We start from the raw sequence: 23886 nt of genomic DNA, 5'->3' as shown, positions 1-23886 counted from the left end.
ACTTATAATTACAACGATTTAATTTTCGTTCTAGCCTTGCTTGTTCAAATAAGGCGATTCAACTCTCTTGGCTCAACGAACTTTGCCGTCTGCAAAAATGTTGCCTATATACCCTTTTACAAGCAAGCTACCATTATCTAAATTCATCGTGACATTTGTGTGTTAATCCCTTTTTCTGTGGTAAATTTCTGGTAATTCTGTTGTTAATCTTTTCGCGAATCGCCAGCTATATGAGGCAATTAAAACGTCATGATTGTATCTTTCGGTTTTGTTTTCTTTGAATTTTATTTCTTGGAAAAACGACCTCTTCCTTCTTCATGAAAACTTAAATCATTAAATGAGCGATTTTCATAACAATGTACGAAATATACACGCCCATGAGCACATAAGGAACACTTACTACATTCTGAGAATAAACGCGAAGATGTCTCTCCTAAAAGCTTAATAAAAATTTAAAAGAATTACGTTTACTTTAAAATATAGTTAGTTTAAGTTAGATTAAAAACATTTTTTAATATTGGAGTAATAAATATCAAAAATGAATAAGAACAGTCTATAAGAATAAGAACAAGTAAGAATGTTGTATTCGGCGAGGGCTACGTCTCGCTAAGATTGTAAGGCTGAACAATAAATGACAAGCAATCTTGTAAATCATGTATGCATTGCATCATCCAAGAAAAACATGCTAACTAGTAAATATTTCTTTGGCGATTTCTAAGAGAGAAGAAAACAAACTCATTTGCGACGTCATCACAATTACAGCAGTACTCAACCATTGTCAAAAGCAGCAATCATCATCATATTATGTCCCTTTTTTTTTCGATTTTTTTTGTTTTATTATTTTTATAGTGTAAGTTAATTCGTACTTTTTTTATTATTCCCGGAATAATTGTAACATTATTTTTCAAAGCTACAAGTTATCTTATAATATAAACAATTATTTATGATATTACATTCATTTTGTCTTATTGTTATCAATAAATCATAAAATCGGGAGATTAATTTATTTTAATGAGACAAAAATAAGCTTGCATGGTTTGGGGACCAAACTTTGGCATTTCTCGCACAAAATTATGGGCCGAAACGAAAACGTAGGTTCCCAGTCCAGGTGGGCTGTAGAATGACCCAAGGCATAAGATTAATCCATCCGGTAAAAAAAGTTTCGTTCGTCCTAATGGCCCCATAACGATTGCTTTGCGTGCATTTCTTGAGTGTAACCGTGAGTGGAGTGTTTGTTGGACTGATAGTGCAACCCTTTTATTACTACCGAACTAGTTAGCTTTACAATGCCGTATGTCTTTATCCCATTACAATCCCCGATCCTCGGCTCCTTTCGTCTATATTAATATAAAATATTTAACAACGTTTAACAAAAGTGTCTGACTTTGGCTAGACAATCAAAATTAATTGCTTCCTAACACAAAATTTAATATTGTGGTTTAAGGTTTCTTCTTTAACAACTGAATTCACTCAAAGCTTTTTAAGGAAAGAGTTGTTAATTAATCAAGTGCTTCAAGGGAATTCACTCATTTTATTATAACTCTGCTTTAAGCTGTATTACGTATATATATATATATGTATATATCTTTGTAAGTGTGTGGCAGTGAGGAAATCTCTTCAGACAACTAACTAAAGTTTGATTTTAAAAGCGCGGCTTGGCTTCATTTTTATTAAATATATTTACATTTAACCAAAACATTTTAGTCTGACTTGAAATTTCAAGAAAGTAACAACAAGAGCAACGGAAAAAAGAGAAAAATAAAAATACATAAAATCCAGTAAATTTAATTTGAAAATCATATATATAAAAAAAAAAATAGGAGAAAAAATAAATAAATCGAAAAATTGAAAATATATAAACAATAAAAGTGAGTGATTTTACAATAAAATAATTTGGCAGTTAAAACAACGAAAAGAAGAAAAAAAAAACAATCATTAAAATCCATTGTTTAGTGAATAGAAAATATTTATATGTAAAACGAAAAAAAAAAAAAGAAAAAAAACAAACTGTGACTTTTATTATTTATACATTTCTCAAAATAAACTTTTTTTTTTTTCAATTTTCCTTTGAAAAAACTTTCGCTTTCACTTTTCTTGTTTAATCATTAGTTTGATGTGTTTGTTTAACCGATGGGATTGTGTTTTTTCTTTTTTATTATTATTTTTTATTTTTTTATTTTTTTTTTTATCTTTTTTAGTAAGTCATGTAACCAACAAATAAACAGGAAACTTTAAAAAGACATCCAGTCTTTCAACTTTTTTGGGGTATTTTGGCTGAGCTCACTTCTTTCTTGAAAGGAAATTAAGATAAAGACATTCAAAAATATAGCAACAAAAAAATAGTTTATAGTTAGGTTTAGATCGAATTGTTGATTGTCTACATTTTCTAAATAAAGACACTTTAGAAGAAATCAACGAGTCTTATAACCTATCATATTTGAGATAAATGGGGCATAAGCAATTCCTGCCATAAAAAGAAAAACGATATGCTTTCATATGAATAACGAACAAGGTATAAAAGGAGATTTCAATTATTGAAAAGTACTTTTAAAAGTTCTAGTAAACCTGGTATCCTCAATTTTTTCTGCTGCGTATAATATAGAAGCTAATGATATAATCGTTGGCCTACATTTTTCCAATCATGCCGTGGCATTGATTATACTTAAATCCACGTCGATAAAAATGAGATTTCCCAAATGTTTGTCAATATATACGGATATAAGAAATATGAATCTATGAAGAATCTATAAAACCGCGCATACAACTCAATATAACGAAAACGATTTAAAAAACTTTAGCTATCTGTCTCGCCTTTAGAATTCCATCTAGGGTTTCAAAATTATATTACCATCTTGACTAGATTACGATAACACGCCTTTATATAATTTTGAGCTAAATTTCGATTACGGGAAAGCTAATAATTTTCATATTTTTTTATTAATATTTTATAAATAAGTGACTTTTTATATAGGGCTTTTTATCAATAGCTCTCTCCTAAATGATAACTAAGACACACAATTGACAATGAGTATGGTTTGTGCGTTGTTTTACAAATCATGAATTTTTAAAAAATTTGTATCCAAACTCTAGCGGTAGTATGTATTTCCCTATTGGTTTTTAATATTAAGTTTTTGTAATCAAATCAATGAATTAGACTTCCTTTCTTAACTACTGATCATTTCAATGACACATATATACATACATAGGTATACGTGCAAATAGATTAAGTTGAGAGCATCAAATTGCAGTGCTCATCTAGTCAGCCGACTTTTTAACATTTCCATTATATGAAAAGAAAGTTAAGAAAAAAAAAAAAAAAAAGAACCAGAAAGAAGAAAAAAATATTACATAGTTAGCTTTATTTGTACGTCGTGTTCTTTTTTTTTTTTAGTTAGAGCGAATTCTTGGTCCGATTTAACTGATTTCATTGATTGCCATATGGAAATTTTCTTAAGGCGAGATTTTCAAAAACTCGGGGTAAATTTTATGTATCGTCGCAGTCGCAAAAATTAAGATAAGAAACATTCCGCACTCGATTAAAAAGACGAATTTAAAAAAATGATTTCGATCATTTCACCGACACGTTCGCTATGCAGAAGGACCTAGAGCAACCTCCGAAACGGCTGGAAATTTTTTGACAATTTTGTCTATAATTTTCGATCGTCATGTATGTGTTTTCGCAAAACCTATCAACCAGATGTACATAAGCATGCCTTTTAAGGTCAGTCAAAAATTGTTCCAATGAATTTACTAATATGCTCACAATTACCGATAAAATCCGACCCAATACGTGTTACAATGAATGGGAAATAAATTTGAAATAAATTGGAATTAAAATTTTATCGTTAATTGTGGACGTATTAGTAGACCGATCAGGACAATTTGTGCACCGAACATGCAGGTAGTCCCGGGGAATATTTAGCTAGCAGTTTTTTTAAATCACATTCACGAAATCGACAGTTATAGGTGAATACACTATCGGTGTTTTGGTTTGTTTTGCATCGCAAGCGAGTCCGTATTTTTTTTTTTGAGACTTTGTAGAAATAGGTATATAATAGGTATACAATATCACATTTGTACCAGAATAGCAAAGGTGGGCGCAGGAAAAATAAGTAGTATATATATATATATTTGATATTTTTTGTCAATTATAACGATGCCCCTTTGCTCAATTTTTAAAATTGAAAACCCGTTAAACTGGTGAGTGCCGAAATTCTACTGTTAATGAAAAACTGACTTAACCTAAGTTCAAATCCTGAATTTCTAAGGGTCTGCACTAGTCAATATTTAATTTATGAACGAATGAAGGAAAAATTTCTTATTCCTTGACACGAAGTTAAGTTTAAGTCGGGTGTTAATAAACCGATACCGAGTCTGTACGCAGTTTTGAGATCGTAATTGATATTTCGATAAAAAAATTTACGCATCGATTTCTTTACACTTTGCCTATGAATTGTATGCGTGTGCATCTGTCCGCCATAATTATCCTCTCCATTGTCAAAAATTAATTGATCGGCTTCGAATTTGGTAAAAATATTTAAAGTTCTTGCCCATAAGCCAGCACGCGTGCACTACAATATAAACCATCGTTCAATGTGTTTAAAAATTTGTTACAATCCGAATAAATGTTTCAAATTCTCTATTAGCTTTTGAAATTGGTTTTTCGGCACTTCTTGTATAATAAAATTGTGTTAAATTTCGGGAAGTTGCGCATTACAATAAACATTTCATCTTTATATTAAGTCTTTTAATCCCGTTTTAATGTCATATATTGTTTATGAACAGTACTCGTGCAATTAGTTACAGTTATGTAATAAAATGCTTACGTTTACATAGCTCTTATACTTACAGTGCTGTCATAAATTAAAAAGAAAAAAAAACGTCCGCCAAGGTATAATAGAGTTTTGAGTTGTAGATGTAGAGCTATTCGGTACAAGTTGAACGCAATTCCCCTGGGGCTAGTCGCAGACCATACAACGCGTATGTATTATTGATCAATATCAAATTCTGAATCGATTTAGGGACGTTAATGTATCCATCTGTCTAATGTCTGTTTTAAACATTGGCTTAGTCGCAACAATATAAAAATATGGTCTTCAAATTGTGGCAAGAATATTGAAAGTCATCGCAAGCATGTTGGTATTGGAAATGGACAAAGTTGGCCAAGCGACACCCTTACAGTACAAAGCAATCTGATCAAATTACGGTTTTTGCTAATCACAGTAACTGCAGTAGGCATACAAAGAAAAATGCACACATATATCCTATAATGTGTATATAAAAATGGGAAAAATTGTAATCGTAAAAACTTAATTATTTTTTGCTGTACATTTAATTCATTTAAAATTAAATTTGTTCACCTTGAAATCGAAATCAAATCAAATCGAAATCGAAAACTTGGCACAAATATTTACGTTCAACTCTATGTTCTTAACATGGTTTAAAATTTGTAAACAATTTTAATTTAGTAAAATTATACAAAAAGAATAAGAAAAAGACCAAGTAAGCTGACTACATTCGCTTTGGTTTAATAGTATAACGTAAGAGTAGAAATGTGCGGTCAGTTCAGAATGTCGCATAATCAATATGTTTAGGTGATTATCGACCGTTAATTAATTTGATTGGATAAGTTCAATCTTCAACTACACTTGCGAGTCATTAAAAAATTTTATTAAAATTCATATTCGTTTGCACCAAATTAGATTATCGCATAGCGTAGTACATAAGATGTGCGACTATTTAATCAGTGTACCGGGGTTCAATTCCCAGTGCGGTAAAACCATACTTGAATCAGTAGTGGCATGTGATCGCAGCTATCGCAGTCAGGCATAGAGCTATCCGGCTGTGACAGCGCTCTATACCTTTTCTTTCTTCACTTTTTTCCCCAATCATCATGGAAGACATTTCCAAGTCGTCGTAACAACGTCATAACTCCGTACTCTTACGGCAATGATCCCGTGCACAGTCCGAGCACCATCCGAAAGAGCCAACGTAGAAAAGTCGTTTGTCGTTAAACGTGAAGATTACACATTAGTATATCACTACATGTCATGCAGATGCTTAAAGGATGCATCTATTAAAGTTTGAAGTTCGCTATCAAGAACCATCTTAAAGAGAAATCATCACGTTTAAGAAAGCTTACGCCCTTTATCTTAACTTTGAGAAGAAAAAGAAATATGCGAGTGTTAGGTCAAAAATAAAGAAAAAAGCGTAACTAATCTCGTAGTAACGTAGTAAGGTATACATAAGTTGATCTCATTGAATCTCTCGAAACTTTTCTTTGGAAGAATCTCTAATTATGAAATGACGTAACAACGAATAAACCGCCAGAAACGTTATTATCCGTTAAAAGCCGGGAGTAATCATAACAAGTTACTTTATTAAAATAAAAACTTTTTCGGACGCGATTTGTGTGAAAGCTTAGCCACATAATTTATTGCATGTTGTTAGTTAAAAGAAGATTGAGAAACTGCGCCTGCTACGTATATGAGTGAAACGAGTTTTATTTCTTCGGTTTCTTTTTCTTTTTTGTTTTTGTTTTTTTTCTTTAAATTTTGGACAGTTTGTTGCGCGCGCTGTTGATTATTTTTTAATACCTGATGTAAGTGTTTGCCAAAAAATGCTTAATAAGTGCGAAGGTAAACCACCAACTCTCCACTCACCGACCCCTTCAGAATCATGAAGCAATCCAATATAAATTTTATACGTTTCTTGAATAACCACAAAGGAATTACAAGTTTTTTGCGCTTCCAATGCAAGCAAGCAAGATCATAATAGGCATTAGAGATTCGAAGGCCCATTTAGTTAATTCGAATAAATAATGAAATGGACCTGGATCAGAACAAATATAAAATTTTAAATATAAAGTATGTACAATTTTATAGAGCGGCACTGGTTTATCGCATAGCCAAGTAGCTACGAAGCGCGTCTATCAATTCCGTATAGCTTAGTTCAATTCTCCATTGTCCATTAATTACGATTGGTGTGTAGTGTGCGAGCGCTCGGTTGATAAAGCCGTAACGCTTACCAATCGAACACATACATCCCTGTCTGCCGCCACTTTCCTTCTCTTTCTCTCCTCCACACTTCTTTCTGACCATCGCAGTAATACAACTATTCTGTGTGAGGACATTCTCTCTAAATGATTGGTTATATATAAAAAAAAAAAAAACATTGTCTACCAACAGATATATTCTCAAGAAGGCAAAAAAATTGGAGTTTTTAATATAATATAACTTGTCCGAGAACTTTTGACTCATATCATATATAGATATATAGATTAGAAATTGGACAAAGAAGTTTATCAGAGCAAGTCACAAGTTCAGAGCCAATGTGCAATGAACAAACTCTATAAGCTTTATCAAGTTTCTGTCAAGACTATTAGGCACAGCAAACAATTTTTCGACTGTAGGCGAAAGTTTAGATGATCATTCTTATTCCTCTACATATATAGTAATTGTAACATATTTTCAGGCAATACTATATACGTAGAAAAAGATTTGATTTATTTCACCATTTGAAATGAAATGTTATTCAGTCGTTCAAAGAACAAAGTTATTGTAAACGAAAATTAATGCCGGATAACCTTAATTCTAGCATTTCATATATATATATATATATATCGTATCAAACTAAGACTAAGACTATACGCACAAAGAGTTGTGTTTAACTTCTTACACAAGATACACGCAGAGCTGTGAGCGGATAAATGCCTCTAATAGGGATTAAGTCAATCCATGACTTAATGTATAAATTATCGAAAGTGATCTTCGGTGAGAGACGTCCCATAAAGAAAAATTTAATATTGATTTGTTATAGATATGCATTGCGAAAACTCTCCGCAAACTCTAGGACAAACTATCAACGATATTAGGAATGGACTGATTTCTCTAAAATCGGCTCATATAGCGGCATCACATGTTAAGCTATCGGCAACGAAATTCAGTGAAATCAAACTGTTTTTTAAATTTATGAAAAATGAACAATGATAAGGACGGATCGGATCATATACAATTGATCCATATAATGAAACCAAGTGGTCGGTTATAAACTGAGTGTTCTAAGATATGCATTCACGTAAAATTTAAATTTAATATACATTTACATACTACACAACACTGTTGTTCGTAGGGATTAGAAGATTCAATTAAAGCCCAGTGAAATTCCTCTTCTTCTTTTTCTTTTTTTGTTGCAACGAACAGTCTCCTGCTAGATTCGATTTTTAACCTTGGATCTCTTTAGTAAAAAAGATTGTGTTTATTAACTACCTATCTTATACGCCAAACCAGATACATATTTGCCCCATGAACCATGCAATCAATTATATCGTAACCGAAAATCTAATACTACAAATCTTGTTTATAGTATTCGGAACTGTTTTATTCTTTAAAAAAAAAAAAAAAAAAAAAAAATCAAAAAGCGCTTAAACACATATGAGCGCAATGCTTTTATTACCTCAATTAAATTTTGCGTTTTTGTTTTTTTTTTTTTTTTGAGTACTAATCAGAGTATTAACCAGATTGGTTAAGAAAAAATTAAAAAAAAAAAAAAAACAAAGAACTGATTGCTTGAACATTATTATGCTAAATCGTATGAAATGAAGCAATAAAAGGCAAAACAGACATAACAATAATAATAACAATAATAATAATAATAGTTTTTAAAAGAGGTTTAAAAATGAAATTATTTTAAAGCCAAACCCAATCAAGGTTAATTTATAAAATAAAATAAAACTAAAAACCAAATGAATCTTATGTAAGATACAACTCGCACTAGCGAATACCTTACCGTATACTCAAATTTCTGGCTATACTTTCTTACCAAAAAAAAAAAGAAAAGCGAAAAAAAAAAACAAAATCTATTAACTTACGTAAATATGTCAAAATACAAAAAAGAAAGAAAGCAAAAAAAAAAAAAAAAAACCACAAGCACATGAGGAAACAAGAAATTTTACTTTATTTATTTATTGTTAATAAAGTTTTGTACACAACTAAGTTTGAAATTGATATATTTAGGAAATTGTTTAAGTTAACGTTATAAACTATTAATATATGCGAGTACATTATGGATACGTGTGCCTGCACTTGTATTTAAATTGTTTACTAGTTAATGCACAATGACCCTGAACGTGATGAGATTTAATAATGTGCTTGGGATTTTTGTTTCAATTTCAATTTTTATACCCACTACACGCTGTACACAACGTAAAATTGTTGAATGGTCGTAACGTATACCCATCCATTCATTATCGGCTCTCAATGCGTTACCTTGAACATCAAACGATTGCTCTTAAATTCATTCTGACTTCCACAGTTTTGCTAAAGTCAACTAAATTAGTTCATAGAATCATTCGTACGAATAGAGTTCGAAAATTTTTACATTTTTATTTTATTTGATTTTCCTTTTGGTAATGTCATGTCGATCAGTAATCAATGTACCGTTTAGCTTGTCGTGCTGGTAAACTTTTTACATTGTAAAAAGGAAAGCTATCGTCAGTCATTACATAAAACTAAATGTATTCGATGCCGCACTCATACGCGCTTTTTCCCATTTAGTGAACTCGTCACTGAATGTCATATGCAATAAGTCGATACTGTCGAAGTGGTGCGGGAGCATGGTGCACCGCAGCCATTACAATCTTTAAATTTCAATATTATGTTCCCTTGATGCGTTTGCCTATCTTGTTTGCACGGGAACACCATGGACAGAAGACAGAGAACAATATGAAATATTTTATGTTGGATAGGAAGCCTTACGTTTTAAGTGCGGCTGCGTGCATAAGCAAATAAACCAGACATACTGATTCGAAACTTTTCAAAATATTCAAAGTATTCAATAACATAACATAATGAAACATTTTTTTTTGTCATCGTAAATTTCATTGGTTGACAAAACATCATACGCCCGCACGCCAAGTTTCGAGACCCAATGGATATTCGAATAGACAATGTCTTGGATAATCCCTTTACGGTATGGTGCTTTATCAAATAGGACGTTTTGAGAGACTAAAGCTTCGGCCAACGACCAGAAGGAATACATATACAGCGGTCTAATCTAAAGAAATGCAATCGGAAACGTGATGACTTTGCAAATGCCACTTACTGATTATGTTGGCTTAAATAGATGCGATATATCTTGAATAAGTCATATTGAAGCAACAATATAGTAATGTCATACTTTATTGCTTACGCTATAGCCTACAGATAATTTGTATACTTTTTAAGTTTACATACACGTATTTACTTAGGTGTGGAAGTATATTTGTTAAAAAAAGCATAAGCAGTTAAGTAAAATAAAGGGTATCACAAAACTCATTCTAAACCGACTAAGTTATTCGGTTTTTTTTTTTTTTTTTTTGTTCACTTATACCCACCACTAGTAGATGTGGGTATAACTAATTTTTTTGTTTTCAAAATGTATGTAACACCCAAAAGGAAGCTTCAGAGACCCTACGACGTAGATGTGTTTTTAAGTAGCGTGAAATACTGAATTGATTTAGCCATGTCTGTCCGTCTGTCCGTCTGTGTGGTTTTTGTTGCTGGCACTTTTCTGGTCGTAAAAATGAAGATACTGCCTTCAAATTTGGTAGAAACATTGGAAGTCTCTAAGCGCAAGTTGGTATTGCAGATGGGCCTAGCAGGCCCACTCCTAGCAGGAGTGCATAGTACAGCGTAAACTGGACGCAATTCCGTTTTTTTTTAACAAAAATGTTTGGGTTTTTGCTCGTTACTCGGAACTAATTAAAGTTCGAAGGCTGAAATTTTCCACAGTTACTTTACGAAGTACTTTACCCTGTACGTTCAAAAATGGGAAAAATTGACAATGCCAACACAAAGTTCCAAATGATTAGATTTTATTTTTCCATCTTTTTTGAGATTTTAACTTATTTATCGTAAGACAAAACGAGAGAAAGTGTTTCAAACTATTTTGCACACTCCGCACATGACGATATATTATCTGTCTAAAAATGGGTTATTTTAAAATGACTATGGTAGACAAGGCGACCTTGTGGATTAATTTTATCTCAATAATACCAGCGATAATTGGTATCAAATAAAAGCACTTGCAGAGTGGAATGTGAAAAACATAGTTGTGGGTATGCGAGGTTCGGCCCTTACCGAATATAACTTTCTTACTTGTTTGCTTTTGTTTTGATTTTTAATTTTTGCTGTGAAAACAAAAAAAAAAAAAAAAAGCAAGAAACAAATATTTATGCAATATATTGTAACGGTTACTAACCACCTGACGACGCCCTCCTCTCTCATTTATCTCATTCTCTCTCACTCTCTCTCTCTCTCTCTCTCTCTCTATAAATATGTATTTGAAAATCAAAAAATTACAATTTTTTTTTAAGCAATATTCGACAGCTTTTTGGGGCAACTACTTGCGTATAAAATAAAAAAATTTGTAGTCTAATCAAAGTTTATACTTTTTACTTATAATTTGAACTAAATATCTGCTAATATGTATGCAGTATAACCTTTATGTATTATGAATTTCGAATTTTACATGCGTTGCCTTCTCAAGGTGATTGGTAAATGAGTTTACCTTAAGCAACTTCCCATAGGTAACAGTGCCAATGCGTCTTCATTCCCCGCTGCTTAATATATCTTTAATATTATATCGCGAAGGCTTGAAAAATAAAACTTATTTGTAGAATAATATTTCTTAAGTACCAAACGTAAGTTAAGCTGCAAGAGAGTGGGTCGGAAGATTCAAAGTTAATCAGTAAATGTGATTGACTTTGATGCTTCGTAGCTAAGGCATTTTTAAAACGTTTACGAAGCTTATTTACTTGAGATGTTTTTATGATTACTTTCGTAACTAATTTTATTTATTTAAGACTTCCATTGTTAAGGTTTGTAAAACGATGTTCGTCAGTACACATAAATTGAATGTTAAACTGGAATCATGTGTGTTTTTTGAGGGAGGTTTTATATATATAACGTTAAAGCTTAACACGAACTATAACTACTTACAATATCATCCATCACCGGGAGGATTTAATATATAATAATATAATAATTTGCCAAAGCCAAAGGAAAAAAGCCAGTAAAGTAATAGGGGACTTTATATGGGTCATCCAATGGGGATGCCCACACTCGAGAGACTAGGCTCCGTCAAGCTGGTCCTTTTAATGATAGGCGCAGAGTATACTTTTCCACAGCTGGCTGTCCATCATTGACCTTGCGTTCGTTAACAGTAGCTTGTACTCTGAATCGGCGCTTAATGTAGTATCCACACGTACAGCGTTCATAGAACTATGTTAAGCAGGAAGTTGCTATGACTGGGGAATTGCAAGCACTACGCTGATCACGATGGAGGACCAATCGATTCGATAAACAGATGTTTAACATAGTGTTAGAAGTTATAATAGATCTGACGAGATTAATAAACGAAGTGAAAATGATCTTAATCCCAAAAATTAAAAACGGATGTAGTGCTTCCACGAGCAGAAGGCCAATTAAACTACTATTTTGTAAATCCGTTTGTTGGCAACTTAAGATGGTAGCTACACTGTGATCGGAATTTGACCAAAGATGGAGAAATAACTTAAGCTCGCTAACAAGAGTACAAGAATAAGCGGCGAGAGCTCAAGAAAGGAAACATTAGAAGCAAGCATAGCAGCTTCAGTAACCCCGTGCATGATATACAAGTTAACCACTCTCGAAACATCCAAGCCCTACATTCGTAAAAGCTGTTGTAGAAACGCCATTCACTGAGTGATCACCACTTTATTGTACTTGCAAAGCGACTCTTATCGTAAGTACAAACCTGATATCAAAAGAAGGACTTGTCTCGGCAGCTAGAGCAGTTCAATCAAATAAAACAGCAGATGCAAATGACATCTCAAACTGTGCTATGATAGCGGGACCCGACTGTCAAGCCAAAGTGTTCGACAAACTTTACAACAACTGCCTACTTACAGGTATATTCTCCAGAAGATGGAAAGGTCAATAATCGCGTTTTGTATTTAAAGCAAGCGAACCGCTAAATGAATCTGAAATTATATCTTCGGGAAAATTTTACAATGGCTTATATAACGATGGGAGGACTAAGCGACCTGTAATTTGGCTTAAGTGGGAGACGGTCGACCACAGATGCCATTTAATAAATAGCTTTCCATTGAAAATGCAACAATCAGAGGCCCTCATCGGAAGGGCGGCACAAAGAAACACTGCCTAATAATTCTGTTGGACTATATAAATGCATTCAAATAGATAACGTGGGAGCATCAGTGTCAAATCCAAAACTAATTCCAAAATTTAATGTCGGATTACTTCAAGAGTAGATAGACATAGATGTGTTTTCAGAGAGTGAGAGAGAGAGAGAGAGAGCGGTGATAAACTATATAAAGTAAATGGGATGCGCCGCAGGGTCCAGCCCTTGGATTAGCGCTCTAGAAATGCATGTGCGACGGTGTACTGCGCCTTGGAGTTCCTAAACATGCTAATATTATAGGCTTTGTCGATGATGCGATTGTTGTGACGATTGCCAAACAAGTACATGACATGATTAGCGTAAGGAAAAATGTCGATGTCTACGCTGTGACGTAGTAGAAGACGCGAAGCGCGGGTATTCCACAGTATCCTGTACCAACAACAGACGAATGAACTGAGCTCAAAGTTTAGAAAAATACCAGCATCGGAAGAGTTCGTGTGGTACTTGTTTACGGTACGGATCTGGGAAAGGAGCTACCCCAGTAATGTTACCGACGCGAAACTCGTTTCTTAGTTACACCTTGACAAAATAAGAAGAGGCCCAATTCGATGGCGTTTTCCTCCATGAAGGGGAATACTTGCCAGTGGTGCCAAGGCGACAAGGCGACGCGTAGGTCGTTTTGACGAGTTATATTGTTACATGACGACTAATGCGTTTTCCAATTGCCGAAAAAAAAAAAAAAAAAAATATATATATATATATATATGTATCTCTATAAACAAAATGAACGCACAGTTTTCAGAGGTTTTTGTCACTAGTTGAGTTTTGGTATCGCATGTCGGGCAACAATAGTTAGATGCCATAGTTTGAAAACCGACAGTTCAGTTTATAATTTTATAAACATACTTTTGTATACAGAGAGCATAACAAATAAAAAATCTTCTACGTACAGTCCATAAGAGTCCATATTGCCCGTATATTTTCTTAAGATTACAGCGAGATGTTGGATATCGAAGATTATTTTTAAGACGAATAGAATTTTCTAATTATTCCTAAAATGCACAAAGTATTTTAAAAGTTTCAATTAGTTTTGATCAATTACTATTGTTATTAATATTGATCGAATCGCCTTATTAATTTTCCTCTTCAAAACCGAGATGTTTACAATTGAGATTATATAGATGGGAACCATGTCCTTTGATCGATTTAGTCTGCTTCCAATATCAACTTAAGCGAAGTAACTTTCAAAACTCTTTGACAAATTTAGGCTCGCTATCCTAATTTACGCGATCGGGAGGATGTCGGCAAATCGTCTGACCGATTGACGAATGAACACACAGTCTATGACGCTGACCAAGAATCTATATATATATATATATATATATTCTTATAATAACTCCCAAGCTTCGTTCTGGGTGTTGCAACCGTTTCGATAAACTGAATATACTTGCATGTCTCGATGCTGGATATAAACATACTTTGTAATATTTACGTATTGGTTCGATATAGTAGATAGTCAAGATGCCTCGCTTTCTCTCCTATACCAGTTGTACTACGAATTAAGGTTATAAAGTTCCTTTTTCTGATTACGCTGAGTATTTGGAAGTTATACTGGATGAAAAGTTAACCTTCCGCCATGACATTGAACATGTCAAACGGTAAATACATCATTGCTATAAAAATGCTAAAATTCGTTAATAAACAAAAAAAAAGGAGATCGGCATAAGAAAATATGTACAACTTATAAACAATTAAGTAAAAAGTTGAATTTTAATTTACTCGTCCTCTTCTATGAAACTAAACTTCAATTATTTATTATTACTTAGATTACTTAGTAGATTCGTTATTTTGGCTGTTGCTCTGAAAAGAGCATCAAGTGTATATTGGTTTTTTGATTAGTTTTGAATAGGTTAAGACATTGCGTCACGGCCACCGAACCGAACGCACCCAAATTTTGGATAAATAGCTACAGTTTAAGACAAAAACTCTAAACAACTAAACTCATCCAAAAATTTGTAACTTCAAGTCTACAACAGATATTTAAAATTTAGTGCAAAACATAGATGATTTTAAGGCTATAATAAAATGAAGAGAATATTTTGTAATATTTTTCTATTCGCTCTTGATAACGACTATTTATTAAGATACGATTGTACATTTTTTATTTACTTGATTTGTAATTGCATTCAATTATGTCATTATTTACTTTATTTTCAAGGCTTAAATGCGCCAAATGAATACGAATTTTCTAATAAATTGCAAACATTTTTTAATAATAACATAGTGTTCATTGCAAAAAAAAAATAAATAAATAATCGCATAACAAATCTAATTACCAACATTTTGGCCAACTTGTAGCAACATTTTTTTCTCGTGCATATCGTATGGGTTCATTGCACAATAACTTACTTATACTTTTTATCAGTACGAGCGTTAAATTTTTTTTAAGTCTATGTTCATTTGCGCCGAACGTTTACCGCAATAATTTAGAAGTAAAGAAAACGAAAGGAGATCTTGCTTGCCCGGTGTTTTTTGCCAAAAAAATAAAATTACTAATGCATCTCCTAACTCTTATCGTTGTGGTTAAGGGTTTTTAAGTTATTGGAAAAACAAGGAAGAGTTAGAAAGATCTTTCCTTTTAAACTGCACGTTTCTATAGACTGACTAAAGCTTATTAATCATTCCAAACTTGCTTATTACAAGAGAAAAGATATATAAAATGAACGAGATTCTGTGGTTCCTTTTAATTATCGCTGGGGTTCGGCGCGAATGTGATATATAGTTTTAATAAATATTTCTCGCGAATTTCAGATCCCTTCATCACCTTCTAGGTCTTAAGTTAGCTACGAATTCGTATTTAAATGCGATGTTAGAAGATTTTTCCTAAATCTTGCGAGTGGCTTACGGCTAAAACGTGTCCGCTTTCAAAGTTGTTTTCTGGAAATATATCAACAACATATGAGCTAATGTTCAGTTTTTCAATTTAATTTTTTTTGTAATTTTAAGACAACAAAGGAACGGTAGCTAGGTACATATATATATAGCAAATCGACTGCGGGTCTTGCTAATGCAAAATTTTCTACAAATCATAAGAAATCATGAAAATGGACCAAAAAGCCAATTATAGAAAGGACAGGGATATAAACAGGTTGATTCATTATATCAATGTAATTAAAAGTATATATGTCTTACTGGATCTATATCGAGTAGTGGTAGCGAACAGAATGAAAATTCGATGCCATTACAATAATGGTAAATGGGATCATGTTTGGAACTATCCTTTCTACAATATATGAGTTTTCTTAATGATTGACCTGATTTGCGATATTTGTTCGCCATTATTCAAAAGCCGACTCATGATTAAATGAAAGAGAATGCTTAGAGAAATTAAATCAAAAATGATCAATAAGACGAAGAGTAACCAATTTTTTGCTATGAAGCTGAACGCTTGGTTTGCATTTTATTAGAGAAATATACACATCGTACGCGTGTAGACGACAAGCATTGCAATAGCGGAGAAGTATGCACACAGAGTTTTCCTTCGAACTCGTATGTTTGCTTGTCTTTTCTTTTACGCAGAAGTGGACATCAGTGTAAATTTTTTGGAAAAAGAATTTTTTTTTATGGGCCCAACAAAAACAAAAGTTTCTCCTAAGTGTTGCGAGAAGACCGTCCCCGGGTTCGAATCCCCTGCTGAGAAGTTACAGCTCAGCGACTTACCCGTTGATTTCTACCTCTCTAAAACCGTAACAGTTATCTTCAGAAATAGTTTACGATCACTTAAACAACAACAATCTCATAAAAAATATCATATATCTTAGCTTCATTGGGATGGCTGATGACTAGATATGAGGTTGAGAGTAATTCGAAAGTTTTCAACGTTTCTGCGAAGAAGGTGAATGCTTGAAATAAAGTTTTTGGGGTCGATTATAAATTCGGCTACATTCGCGAAAAGGAAATGAGGAAGAATATTTGAAATTTGAAAAAAAAAAAACACATTTACATAGTACATGCCCAGCCATTAATGCGTTTTTTCAAAATTTCTACAGAATCTTTATTATAACATAGCCTATCTATCTGTACTCAATATTCTAATGTTCGCAAAATTTAACACATCGCTTGCAAATTTTAACAAGAATTTGAAAATAGTCCAAATTGGTCAAGGGACAAGCCTATAACACAATTCAACTAAGAGCAGCTTATTTTTACCTCGTTACTCATAAGCTATAAAAATGCCTGTTACCTCTTTTTTCCTTCCATCCGAAAAAAAAAGAATAGAAAAAAAGAAAAGTTTTTTCTAGGTTGTGACAGTGCCCCGTTACCCCTTAAGAATTTTTCCACAATTAGTAAATGTAACGAGCACAAACTCTATTGTTATGTGTGTACTTTGATTAGGTTTTTTCTCATCAATCGTTAATAGTGTAATAAAGGAGTGTAGTCTTAAATGAGGGCAAAGCTTCGCTTACTATAACAAGATGTAGGGTGTCTCTTCACTTGCCTCACTTGCTTATTTAAATTGAGTTAAAGTATGGATACAAGAAATTGAGTATAATTGCCTTACAACACTCCGCTGAAAAACTGGCTTTTGAGTCACCGGGTCCATAGTTAATGAAAAACAAAACCCACAGAATCCAATATGCGCACAAACATCATCATCTTCGCTTACCACCACAAGTAGGCTGACTATAACAATAACAAAATTGTATTTTATGTTCAGTATTAATTGATTGATGATGAGATTGATAAGGGAAGAGGTTTACGTGTTTAAACGAGAAAACTAAATATATAAAAGACATCAGGCCAGAGTGCGTTAATGAATTACAACGTGAACGGCAAGCATGACATAACAATTTTTTATATACATTTCGTATAATGAATTTTTGTAGGTATGTAGTGGTGATATATTATGTTTTAATCTCTCTTTGAAAGTACAATCAAAGCGGTTTTTTAATAACATAATAATAATAATAACAATAATAATAGTAATAATAATATAACCTGCCACTATGTTAAAAGAGTTACGTTGATGGAACGCGAGGCCGATAAAATTTAACAAAAGATGAAATATGCACGTGCAGAGTCAATTTAACTGATATCAAAAGCATAATGGAAAATGAAAAACAAAAAAATAGTTATTTGTGACGGTCATAAAACGTTGTAGCAAAGTTTTTGGCTTTAATGTTCGTTGGTCCGTATCCGTAACAAGTCAAAGCAACGGCAATTATAAGATGAGAAAGACTTCCCCAAATTTTTATAGCAAACATTTCAAGGTTGTGAAGTACATCTAGTTCTGTTTTCACATCTATTATCGGGCGGTCGTGTGCGTCAAAACCTTTGCAATACCAAGAAGAAAGTTTCACAGATACATATATATGCAAATGCTAAATGGGTCTAGACATGTCGGTGCCTCAGTCTCTGTAAATTTCTATGCTAAACATTCATTTTCTCAGTTCGCGAAAACTAAGATATCGAATTCATATTCGAAGCAGAAGCATGATAAGGCATTACATGTAAGCTGATATTGGAAATGGGTCAAAGTACACACTGCACTGTAGTCCAAAACTTCCAAACATGTATGCTGTAGATAATCCGATAGTGGTATCTGCAAAAAATAAAGAGGATCGTACATAGTCATCAAATTTTGGAGATTATCAAAATTTCATATATCTTTCTTATTCTTTAAGTTTATTTTACGCGCGGTGGTGGGTATTAAAGATTCGACCATTGGTGAATATAATTTTTCTACTATTTTAAGAAATGTAATTTTTTTTGGATCATTCACATGTCTGTACGTTGCTTTCGTATGAAATAATTCCTTTTTTGCTTATCCGACTTGTAGTTTCTAATCGATTATTTTTTTTTTTTTTTTCAACAATTACTTAATTTATAAACATTGTTTTTACAATTCATTTGACGTGCTTTCATTTTTTTATGCAACTATAAAAGGTTTGCCATTGTTTGAAACCTTCATCGTGACAGATATTGATTAAGTTAAGTATTGAAAGGTCTTTTCTAATTATATATATCCATATTTCAGACTTTCAGGATACGTTTACCTCCTCATTTCAAAAGAGCGTAAATAATTTTTTTTTTTATATTTTAATGAGCACTTTTTAACCTTGTCATTCTCATTCAATTATTATTTAAAATTTAATCACTTTCTATACCTTCGCAAGTAATGATGGGAAGGGCCGTTAAACATCACTTTCCAAATGGGCAACGAATATGATTATAAGAAGTAATAAAATAATATAAAATAATTTGTCATTTTATGAAGCACTTCAAAAAAAGAAACACAATTCGTTTTTCAAGTGCATGACGGTGGGTAATTTTTATAAAGAAAACAAGCCTGCTTATCGTCAAGTTAATTCGAAAAGAGCTTAACTAATATTTATACAAGAGAAGGAAAGTATTCGTTCATTCAATGTCATACGATAAGACGAACTGAAAAGCCTCTCTGTATAAATGAATGATTACAGAACGGTTTAGTTAGCATACGTCCTCCCTTTTCGGTTAATATGAAAGTAGTCTAACTCTTAATTGTTATTGCAGTTATGGGCTTGCTATCCTAAATATTCCCTCAACCACTTTCTCAATTTTTCTATGTACACGCTAATATTGCTATATATGTTTACGAAGAAGCCGCCCTCATTTTCATTCGTTTGGTTTGAAAGAAAGCAGCAAAGGGAAAGCTATTGTTTATAATCACTATTTGAAGACTAAGTGATTGACTTTTTTTACTCACCACCATAGTATAGAGGTATAGTCCTAATGCTTGCAACACTCAAAAGAGAGCTTCAGAGGCGTTATAAACTATGTATAGTGTTGACCAAATGCCAAATCCTGAATAAATTTAGCCATGCCCGCACATCTGCATGTCTGTCTGAGTAGCCGAATAGGCACAGGATCGTGACTAACAACTTAATGTTCGCGGGTTGAAATCTCAATACAGGCGAGTACATATGATCCGAATTATTCCGCAACTTTTAAATCCACACTTTATAAATTTACTTACAAAATACATAGATAATGAATTAGTAAAAAAAAAAAGAAAAAACAAAATTTGTGTGTCTGTGTTGTTGACATTCCTCCATGTCGCAATAAGGAAGTTATCAGCTTGAAATGTGTCCGAAATATAGCAAGCTTTTGCGTGCGGATATTGGTGTGGGATATTGGTGTGGGATCACACTAAAGCGTAAATTGAAAGCATCTTAGAACAAACAATGCTTTGTAAGGCAAAGCCTGTTCATGTTGCAATTACTTGTAAATTATACTTTCTTAGCCAGTTATGCCCTCCAAAGTAATTAAGTTTATTTCGAAAGCCTTTTGCCAGCTGGTTTTTATAGCCTCATGGAATCGATACAAGCTCTTTGCATAGTTTGATTTATTATTTACTTTACTAAATAGAAACATATACAAATATATAATAAATAAAAAAATTTTAATTTCAAATATGATTGATTTAATTAAGAAAAGTTCGTCTAAATGCGACTCTGTTCATTCAAAAGGAAAAAAAAATAAAAAATTCTCTCGTGTTCCTTTATTTATATTCCATAACATTCATTAGAATAAATCTTGTGTTATTAATAATATTTTTCCAAATTCTGAGTTTCTCTGTTGCTTTTGATTTTTTGGATAATTTTTATATATATTTTTTTTATTTTTCAATGTTTTTTAACCGCCCTCACAGTGTTAGAAACGGAAGTTATGCCCAATTTATGTGAACCGAAGCAGGATGACGATTACGATCCATATGTTTGCGCTCTGAACCCAGAGCTAAAAGCGATCGCTAAAAGGGAATTACACGAGGATGATAACATAAGACGTCAAGCGTTAACGCAATTTCGTGAATGGATTGCCAAGCATCCATATATCAAGAAATGCCGAACAGATTCAATTTTTTTGTTACGGTTTTTGCGCACAAAAAAGTTCTCAGTACCGGCTGCATGCGAAATGTTGGAACGTTATTTGACTATACGGCAACTGTTTCCGCATTGGTTCACTAAGCTGGATATAGAGGATCCGGCCATTAAAGAAATATTCGAAAATGGTTATTTAGTTCCTTTGCCACAGCGCGACGAATTTGGTCGGCGCGTTATATTTTCAGTGGCCGGTAAATTCGATCCTTACAAGTTTACCTCAGTGCAAATGGCTCGCATACACTCGCTAATATGCGAAGCATTGCTGGATGAAGAAGACTCTCAGGTGGCCGGTTATGTGTATGTAAATGATGAGAGCGGCATGAATATGGGTTTCATTAGTCTCTGGTCGTTAACCGATCTGCGTAGCATACTTAAATGCATACAAAACTCTACACCCATGCGTCACAAGGAAACACATTTCATTAATATACCCCACTATGCTAATCGAATTATAGAGCTCGCCGTTTCGATGATTAGCGAAAAACTAAAAAAACGCGTTATAGTAATAATTAATTATTTTGCTTTAAAAATTAATCACAAATTTTATTAATAATATTCTTTTTGTTTTTTTTGTTTTTTTTTTTATTGTATAGATTCATAAAAATATTGATGCCCTGAAAACGAAAATTAATCCTGCCATTCTGCCTAAAGAATATGGCGGTACGGTACCCATCGCCGATATGGTTACCGAATTTCGTCAGAAATTATTACAAAAACGCGCAGCCATCTTGGCTTTGGACGAAATGAAAATTGAAATAACTAAAGAAGCGGGGAATTTCGGGGGAAACGATATTAGCGAACTGGAGGCGGGCGTGGTCGGCAGCTTTAGAAAATTAGAAGTTGACTAATTTAAGAAATAATTTCATGGATATACACAGTGATTATACTAAATTAACTGTAATACGTTTGTGAGAATTTCCGTTTACTTACCCTCGTACATTGCGATAAGACACATATATAGTATTTATGAATAACATATATTCCTAATAGAAAGAAAAAAAAAAAACAAAAAAAAAAAAAATCCGCATATAAAAATCCCTGCATATTTATGCATTTTAAATAGGTTACGATTATTTAATAAAAATAATAATAAAAAAATATATATATATATTTTTATTTATAAATTAAAGTTCAATATAGCCATAAAGAATATAACTTAACGATACACATTCATATATTATATTTTCGACTTACTTTTAATCAAAGATCACATTGCTCTATGATTCCCATGAACGTTTGCGGGATGTCGCATAAGACGTTTGGAAGGGAAAGCGAAATTGTGAAAAAGTCTCACTTTTATGTATTATCAGGCTTTTCATGGCATCTCAATTAAATAATGTTAAAAATTTCTCGCAGTCATTTTAACATATTTCACTTGCGTTATATTATTATGTAGTGTTATGTTGTGAGTTGTGCTATGAAAAAGATTTTTAATAATTCTATGCATATTCGTCACTTTTCCTCTCTCAACTGCTTGGCAGATTTTATGCAAGACTTCCTTTCAACAATCCCCCGCACATATGTTTTCTGTACCTATAACCGAAGGGTGAGAGATTTGCAACATGCAGAAGAAAGAGTCAGAGACTCAAAAAATTGTGTAAATTCTTGATCGAATTAAGCAGGTCCGTTTTCCCGCCTGTGAGTCTTAAACATTCTTCTAGCCGGAAAAATGGAACTACCGATTTGAAATTTGGCAAAAACATTGGAAATTCGCTCATAAAGGTTCGTATCCAAAATGGGCCAAATCGGATGAAGAAAACGCCTATAATGTTATGTAAACTGAGAACATCTCTACTTTTCAAAAGGAATATTAGATCGATTTTTTGCTCATAAACTTGAGAAGGGAAAAAGTAGAAAAATTTTGGGCGTATATCCTATGGGCGATGCTGTAGTGCCTTCATCAAAATGGGAAAAATTGAGCACGCCTACCCAATATTATAGTGTATTAAGGTTTGATTTTGTTTTCAATCCCTTTACAATGCCACGCCTTTAGGAAGCAGGCTTCAAAACCCCGAAAAGTACATAATATCTTGGACAGTCTCAAACTCTGAATGCACCTAAGCATATTCTTCTGTTCGTCTGTCCACCTACATGTCTGCGCAACTGTGAACTATTTTTATATATTTTTGCTTTAGTATTCTTCTTCTTTCGAAGATAGAAGTAAAGATTTTATTTAAAATATCCTTTAATTCCGATCTTAAATATGCGAGAAGCCTTTGCAATTACTCTCGTTTTCGCTACGATTCCCACCATTGAGACCGATTATTACTTATATTTGCTCTATTGACATCATACAAAAATTTCCATTAGGTTCACCTGAGGCTCTTAATAATTGCTAGCCGGAAGTGATACTTTGTATTAAATTATTAAAGAGCACTAGCACCTTATGATACAGGTCACATTAACTTTGTGCGGATGTACGTGGCACCCAAAAGCACTTAAGATAGGTCGACTTTTTGTTATATCAATCAACATTGACCTCTTTTCTGAACATAAGCGTGTCCGCCCGCTTCCCGGTCAAATATTTGCCTATCAATTTTTTTTTTTTGTTTTTAACCTACAATTTTTTAACCATTGTTGCCAAGTAGTACTATTTCGACATCTTAAATTGATGTGAAAAATTTTCGAACAGATTGTCCAGCGTTTTGATCATTCTTCAGTGTAATAGTTCGTATGAAAAGTAAGCCTTCTTATGAAAAGAAGGTGGAATTTTAAAAACGTTAGAATAAGATTTAACTCATAATAATAATTTGATATAAAATTTTTCTTTACCAAACTTGGGTCAGATAGGGCTGTTTTTAAC

General features: G+C 32.9%; 1 protein-coding gene across 2 annotated transcripts; it reads left to right on the top strand.

The window, feature by feature from the left end:
* The first annotated feature begins 1829 nt into the window (after nt 1-1829).
* Nucleotides 1830-22066, top strand: LOC119631396 (clavesin-1). Of its 2 annotated transcripts, none has more exons than XM_038023558.1 (3): nt 1830-1868; nt 20852-21585; nt 21677-22066. In XM_038023558.1, coding segments are annotated over exons 1-3 (990 nt in total). In that variant the 5' UTR covers nt 1830-1867; the 3' UTR covers nt 21932-22066. The 2 variants fall into 2 exon arrangements, with proteins under 2 accessions (XP_037879486.1, XP_037879487.1); XM_038023559.1 differs by lacking the exon at nt 1830-1868 and adding an exon at nt 17947-18047.
* The last annotated feature ends 1820 nt before the right edge of the window (nt 22067-23886 follow it).

Source organism: Glossina fuscipes, unplaced genomic scaffold (genome assembly GCF_014805625.2).
Source record: "Glossina fuscipes isolate IAEA_lab_2018 unplaced genomic scaffold, Yale_Gfus_2 1, whole genome shotgun sequence".
NCBI classification, from domain to species: domain Eukaryota; kingdom Metazoa; phylum Arthropoda; class Insecta; order Diptera; family Glossinidae; genus Glossina; species Glossina fuscipes.
Note: the sequence above shows the minus strand (reverse complement) of the source record. Positions and strands in the feature narration are given on the sequence as shown.

Excerpts from the sequence above, each read along its gene's own strand:
- LOC119631396 (XM_038023558.1), top strand. Across the intron at positions 21,586-21,676 it reads AACTAAAAAAACGCGTTATA|ATTCATAAAAATATTGATGC; the intron begins GTAATAATTAAT and ends TTTATTGTATAG.